Below are 7,443 nucleotides of genomic sequence, written 5' to 3'. Positions count from 1 at the left end.
AAAAAAACAAACAAAAAAAAACTCGATTTGTATGAACGTTAGGATCAGCTTGTGGCTCCGTTAAGGAAGCCCAGGCTTCTGTTCTTTTGCATAGTTTGGTTTTCTCATTTTCCTCTCAACATCCTCCAAGGTTTCTCTGCAGGATTTACATCAGAGAGTTTCCTGGCACAGTGATGCTGTGGTCACCAAGAAGGTATTGGCACCTTTTACCAGTGTGGGAAGGTGTCGAATCATTTTCTCAAATTTGGTTTCTTAAGATAATTTGAATTTTACATAACACTGATAAAAAAACAAAACAAAAAAAAAACGGTTTTCTAACACAGAACTACTACTAAACTACTAAAATGTAGGTGCATGGAGTGTATGTATCACTGGCTGAAGGGCTACTCTGCTGGTGTTTTTCCACTGTGTTTCATCTAATCCACAAACAGAAGACACGACTCTACAAATCATTACTGATGACCCTTTTTTTCCAGTAGCGTTGCTACACGGCAACTCATCTCGACTCTACTCTGCTCAGTCTGGGTGGTTTTCCATCACAGTTTTAGCAGGAGGGGTCGTCATATACGACTGCAGCTAAAGTGCAGAATGGACAAAAAAAGAGTGTGAGCGTGTCTCTTCGGTGCTTGTTTTCCTTCACCAGCTCCCTTTAAGTTTGAGAAATTATTTAAAGTTGTATTGTTGAATGGACAGGATCTGTCTATCTCCTGCAGCCGTATTGTTATTTGTTGTTTCTGGCCACCACTTTGGCCGACTGCAGCTGTTGGCTCCAGAGACCCATAAGTAGACCAAGCTGCTGTGTGTTGGGTCCTGAAGCTTTGACCCAAACAGCAGTTCATTCCTTCTCAATACCAAACTCATAAATTAGCTTTGATTCACAACATTCTCCATCACTGCTGCTTGATCTCCTTTATCCACCACTCAACGTTTCAGTAGCTGCTAGAAACCCTAACCCTTACCCGACCATAAAACTGTCACGTTGTGTTTTTCCCGGAGAAGCCAAATGCGGGGAGGTGGCAGGCAAAACGAAGAGGAAAATCTGTATTTATTTAACTCTCGAGCTCAGCATTGAACAAAGTATATTAACACTACAAAAGGAGCTACGACGAAAAGGAAACGAGTCACAATAACTGTACACGAATAAACAAAAGAATCAACTAATGTCAAACTGAAACTGTGTTTTCTATTCGTCCTACTTCATCAGAATAAACAGAAATAAACACTTGAAACATACAGTGAGCTACATAATATGAGCTTCACTTACTTTCCATTGAATTAGTGGAATTAATAAACTTTTCAGAGCTAATCAAAGTTTCCAAGAAGAATACCATTTTTTCTTTTTTTTCTTTTTTTTGGAGTGGGATCTTGTTCTGCCCCCAGCTCATGCTGTCCTGGGTGGTGAGCCATATTGCCAATATAGACAACAGACCATTTATTTTATTTTTGATTTAGTTTAATTTCTCTTTACACCTGTAAGTCAGAACAGTGAATGTAACTACATTTCGAAACTTACCCAGCATCTTGATGGTCTGCCTGTTGCTCTTGTCTCTGTGAGCAACGCGGGAGCTCATGTTCGTCTCCCTGTGCCTCTGCCACAGGCGACGGCCGATGAGGCTGTACAGCACCGTCAGACAGAACACCGGCATGAAGAAAAACACCGAGCTCAGCCACACCATGGCCCCCATCAGGCCTGACTCTACGGCGTAGTGCGTCATCCTGCACTCCCGAGTGTCCCCAACGTCCAAAAGCGAGCCAGTCGCATTAATCCGGGACGTGAGGTTTAGTGGTTCCACGCTGTCCCTCTCCACTCCAACCATGACGAACACTGGCCCTGCGCTGAACAGGGACACCGTCCACAGGACGCAGATCAGCGCGCGCACTCGCCTTTTGGTGACCAGAGCCTTGGCGCGCAGCGGGAAACAGATGGCCAGGTAGCGCTCCACCGACAGCGCCGTGATGTTCAGGATGGTGGAGTACGTGCAAGACTCGGACACGAACTGGAAGAGTTTGCAGAGCGCGTCTCCGAGGCGCCAGGGCCGGTACCGCCACATGCGGTAGAGGTCCAGCGGCATGCACAGGAAAATGAGCAGGTCAGACACAGCCATGCTGCACAGGTAGAGGTTGGTGGTGGTGCGCATATCCCTGTACTTGCTCACCACCAGGATGGTCATGACGTTACCGGCCACTCCGACCAGGAACAGCAGCGAGCAGGCGATGGTGATGAACGCGAGGAGAGGGATTGAGTAGTAGTTGAGCGGAGGCGCGGGCTGGTCGGCGCTGCTCGTGGTGTTGTAGGTCTCCTCCCAGCTGCAGTTACGCGGGAGGCACTCCGAGTCATTGGGCCAGGAGGGCATGCTGCAGCGCGGTTATTCACAGGACCAGGCCTCCCTGCGTTCTCTAAAGTCCCCCTGGGAGTTGGAGTCCTCATGCCCCTTAGAGGCGCTCTCCCCGGCGTTCATCACGGAGAACGGCAGACGCGCGTAAAACCAAAAACCTGACGCGCGCGCGCGCTGCGTAAAAGTCTGTCGGAAGGTTAAAGAAATCGCAATTATAGGATGAAACATTTATTTGAAGTCGTTTTTCTTGTCAAATATATGGATGAGATTAGATTCGTGGAACGCATCTGATTCTGAAGACAAATTCTTAAGTGACTTGTTACTTATGTCAATCAGGAGTCATTAAAAACACACAAGCTCCTTATTTTGTTTTAGACCACAATTGAAATTAAAACAGAAGGCGCGTTCTTCTCAGCAAGAAGTAAAATCAAACACTGCATTGATTTTTGCTCCTTCAGTCGCACTTACAGCTACAACTTCTGTTCTGCGGCGAGAGCCGACATCAACCTGGAGTCTTTCATGCGTAAAAGGCGGCATGAACAGTTCACGTCATCGGGCGCTATCCAAAACATTATTTTACGACTTCCATCGGGAGCAGGTGACGGTGAGTCAGACTCCGGGTCCCATGATGCGGAGGCAGCAGCGAGGAGGAGGAGGAGGAGTGACCATCCTGGGAGGACACAGATTCAGAGTCACCCAAACACGAACGGACAAAATACGACCACCGTGAAAACAAATTCCACCCGACGAAGAAAGCACAGTTTTATAAAGCTGACAAAAACCACAATGGGGCGACGCGTTTTCAACATCTTCGGAGGGGGGAAAAAAATGAATTTAGGAATATATGACCGATGCAAGGATTTCAAACAGATTAAAGGAAAAAGAAAAGAGATCCAGCTCCACTCCTAGTTGTGATGCTTTGGATGTTGATGTGATGAATGCCTTGTGCGTGGATCCAGATTCCCAGTGCGCAAAAAAAAAAAAAAAAAAAAAAAAAAAAAAAAAAAAAAAACATGAGGTGAAGAGGTGCCGGTAGGGGGGAGGTGAACGGGGGCGCACTGTGGCTGCAGCGACACCACCTACTGGAGATGTCAGGGCAGTGATGGCTGGACGTGCATCCGATTCGGTGAAACTTTGCTCACATTGTTGCCTTTCAAAGTCCGCAGCAGAGGAGAAAGAAGCAAAACAAAAAAGTACCTTGCAAAATGATTTAATTTCATCACCTTTTAGACTTTTTGCACAGTCCTCTGTGCAAAAATAGCAGTTAGCAGTTGGACTGGATGAAGATGATGTGTATTGTCATCCTATTAGCATATGTTATTGTTGTTGGCAAAAGTGATTTTTTTTCTTCTTCTTCTTTTGCCTAAGACATCTTCTGGAAAGAAAAATGTGTTTGTTTTTTTTGTTTGTTTTTTTTTTTACCAAAGTTACACATTATCAGTTTAGGAAGGTGACAATATCGAACCTGCTTTAAACTCATCCACAACTTCCTCCCTCATTTGTCAGCTGGATCTTTTGGTCTTCATGATGCCGTTTCAATGACGTTCTGCGGCCTTCACAGAAAAGCCGCATTTCTACTTAGACTGACAGGTTGCTTTTTTTTTTCTTTTTTTTTTTATTGCTCTGACTTCATTAGATTTTATCAGAAAGATTTTTATTTGTAATCATTTGTCTATGTCACAATTATCCAGTGCGGTGATGGTTTATCACTACTTAATTGTTAGTGATCATCTACAACGAATTCTAAAATGTAGGTTCCACATGCAGAGGAAATGTATTCATCAATGGCATACTTTTTTTTTTTTTTTTTATCCAGCTTCCAATGAACAAAAGTATTACATTGAAGTAATTTGGTTATTTGGAATAATAAATACATGACAGAATTACTATTTGATGAGACATCCAGCACTTGTCATTCAGCTTAAACTCAGCGTTATAATTGCAATCACAAGTAGCCTAACTGAATCACATTATAACAAGGCTGTAGCTCCGATTTAATTGAAGGCTTGAATTAGCTTCCAGCAGAATGAAAACAAACATGATTGTTATATGTACATCAGCTCTATTGGAGCTGATTATCCAACATTATTCAGCACATTTAAAAAAAAAAAAAAAAAATTTCTAAGTACACGTTTCACCCAACCCTTCCATTGGTAAAGATGCGAGGGGAAGGGTGGGGGGGTGAATTATTTTTTTTATTGCAGTTCCATCAATCAATGAAAAAAAAATCTGCTCTTTTGCAGTGAACTTTGATTAGTGTTTTATGCTCCTTATCATCTTTATTGGATGTGCTCTACAAAAAGGAGTTTTGAAGAGTAACGACTATTAAGCACAACGTGATTTGAAGCACACTAGCTCATAACATTTGAATTCTAACAATAGCTAATGTGTTCGTTTAGAGTGTAGCTAAAGAACCGTTATTCTCAGAAAAGGTTGATACGTTGACATGGATTTAATAAAAAGGGAAAGATCAAATCGGTAAAAGTCAGCAGCTCTCATGAAAACCTGAGAAGCTTTCTGTGCAAAAAGATTTACTTTCTATCCAGCTGAAGCCAGGTCAGCGGCAGCTCTGATGCTAAAGACAATTTAGTTAGCTTGCGCAGGCTAGAAATGCAGAAGGTTGTGATGTTAAGGATTTTTTTTTTTAAAACATTGTTGTCTTGGCATTTTTCAATTTGAACTTTATATGATTTCAGAAAAGAAGTACTGTATTTGTTTTTCCTCTATAATAAATAAAACAAATAACCATTTTCTGCTTACTTTAATACTATGAACTACCATTTTTTTTCTTTTTTTTTTGTTGTTGCTTAAAAGAACTGGCATTTGAAATAAAACCACGCATGTAATAAATATTAGGTTACAAAATATTTCTGTTTCCACTGATCAGATTTGATCCACGCTGTGCCGAGCGCTGTTATCTCGCTGGCCTTTGGGCTGTGTCTCCTACCATTGTGTTTATGGCCGATGAATCATGATGCGCGTGTTCACGGGGAAGGAGAGAAAACTGGGCGGTGATGAATAAATGCAAAGAGAGAGAGAGATCTGGCTAATGGACAGAGCAGCAGTCAGGCCTTCATCAGGACAGCTGTGCTTTTCACAAGGTTTTCTCTTCACATCTGGTATGTACAGTTTTGTATGTGTGTGTGTGTCAACATTAGGATATGTTTGAGTTTGCTCTTTATGTATTTGTATATAAAGGTAGAGCTGACTTTGACATTTTGCACAGAACACATTTCAGGGGATTCTGCTCATAAAACTGGGGGGAATCTTTTGCTAATACTCAAATATCAGCTCAAATGGAGCTGATATCAACGTTGAGCACAGATGAAATAACAGTTGTTTTGGATTCAGCAGGGGGCAATAAAACGACGTCGACTTTAGAAATGTTCCTTGTGACACCAACCAAACTTTTAGCAGTCTGACTTGTCTTAGTATTTTAACGGGCCTAGACTGTGACTCCCTTCTTCTGATGTCATTATCCTTTAAATATGTTTAAAAAGTAAAAAGACGACATTTTTCTCTGGCACTTCTGTGCAGCATTAGTGCTAAAGAAAATCTTAGCTAGCCATTTTATCTGAAAGGTGCCGTCAGGGTGTGGTAGGTTGCAGGTTAAAGTCCTTGGAGGTACAAACAGGCGAGTTCCAGCTGATCTCAAGATGAGCGCAGTTCTCCGTTTCGTCCTCTAGATGGTGAAAGAGATCGATTTTGCTTTCAGGTTCACTGAGCAGCCGACTACAGATGCATGTCAACACATTTGAATATCACAGAATATTTACTATACTTTTACAATTCAGAAAATTGGAAAATCCTATAAAAGCAACGAACTATTAGTAAAAACTTCAGAACTATCGGTTGTGCAGCTTATGAGAGCATAAGCCATAAAAGGACAGTACTAAACTGGCTTGCTTTTAATGAAGAACTCAAGTATATTGAAAAAAAGTGTGGTGGACAAACTTGCATAAGCAACAGTAACGACTGCAGCCTCAGAGAAATGTTAAGTCTGTGTGAGAGTTTGGAGGAGATTCACATGACATAGACGCCCTGGCTGCAGTCTGTTCCTGAGGTGACGGGGAACAGCTGATGTGTTTCTTTTGTCTGAACCAGAAACAACAGAAATAGCGTCATACTTGAATTAAGCCGATGAAGGCATTGCCTAGTGTAGTTTCCACAATCAGTAATTTGGAGAGTCGTGTCGTCTGCTGGTGTTGGCTCACCGTGTTTTAGTCCAAAGTCGGCACAGGCGTCTACAACGAAAGTTTTCAGGATTTGATACGTCTCTCTGCAGACAAACTTAAAATTTATGCTAACTTTGTCTTCCAGTAGGGTTTGGCACCTGCCCATGCTGCTAAAATTCCTATACGTGTTTTAATTGCCATGGTACCCGTGTGTTAGATTGTAAAATTGTCTGATCCAAACACCGAAGAGAATCTATGAAGCACAGGACGATCAGAGACACCAGAGCCAGAAATGCAGATAAAGGCAGCCACTTAGATTGTGTACTGAATCAGTGTAATGAATTTCCCTTTGTAGTTTGATTAGGTAGTATACTGCCAACCCAACCCTGGTCCCCAAGGCATGCCCTGCATGTTTTAGATGTCTCCCCTTGTTAACACACCACTGTGAAATGCTAAAAGGGTTAGTTAGGGTTAGTTAGTTAGGGTGGAAAAACACTGCTCTATTCTGTGTTCTTTCTGCTTTTCCTCTTCTTGAGCCATCCCAAATTAATTCTGCCCTGAGCAGTGAGCCATATCCCCCTTTATCAAGAATCACTGAGCTGAGTTTTTTTTAATTTTTTAAAATTTTATTTTATTTTACTTTATATAATTTTTTAATGTAGTTCTTGTTTATTGAGAAGAACCTGTACGTGTATTTTTGTGAAGCTGCAGGTATTTAAATCAAGCAGACTGTACATTTTTCCATTCATTATTTTAGCTATTCCGCTGTCATTTGATTGATTGATTTATTTATTTATTTATTTATTTATTTATTTATTTTTATTTTTTTATTTTGGCTCTCTAAAGGCTCAGTGTTCATGCATGGGAATGTTATAGGACAGAATGCAGGTAAATCCACTCCCACGAACTCAAAAACACCCAACCAATGATGA

The 7,443-nt window shown here is 41.6% G+C and overlaps 1 protein-coding gene across 1 annotated transcript in view; it reads right to left on the bottom strand.

The window, feature by feature from the left end:
- The window catches only part of ghsra (growth hormone secretagogue receptor a), a 5,906-nt gene extending 3,468 nt beyond the window's left edge, over positions 1–2,438 (bottom strand). The window contains exon 1 of the mRNA XM_007564508.2: positions 1,514–2,438. Within this exon, the coding sequence (XP_007564570.1) occupies positions 1,514–2,354 (841 nt within the window). The 5' untranslated portion in view covers positions 2,355–2,438. The remainder of the gene's footprint in view (positions 1–1,513) is intronic.
- Positions 2,439–7,443: the final 5,005 nt, after the last annotated feature.

The sequence above is a fragment of the Poecilia formosa genome, unplaced genomic scaffold (genome assembly GCF_000485575.1).
Source record: "Poecilia formosa unplaced genomic scaffold, Poecilia_formosa-5.1.2 Scaffold160, whole genome shotgun sequence".
Classification (NCBI taxonomy): Eukaryota; Metazoa; Chordata; class Actinopteri; order Cyprinodontiformes; family Poeciliidae; genus Poecilia; species Poecilia formosa.
The sequence above is the reverse complement of the archived record's forward strand: the minus strand, read 5'-3'. Positions and strand labels throughout refer to the sequence as shown.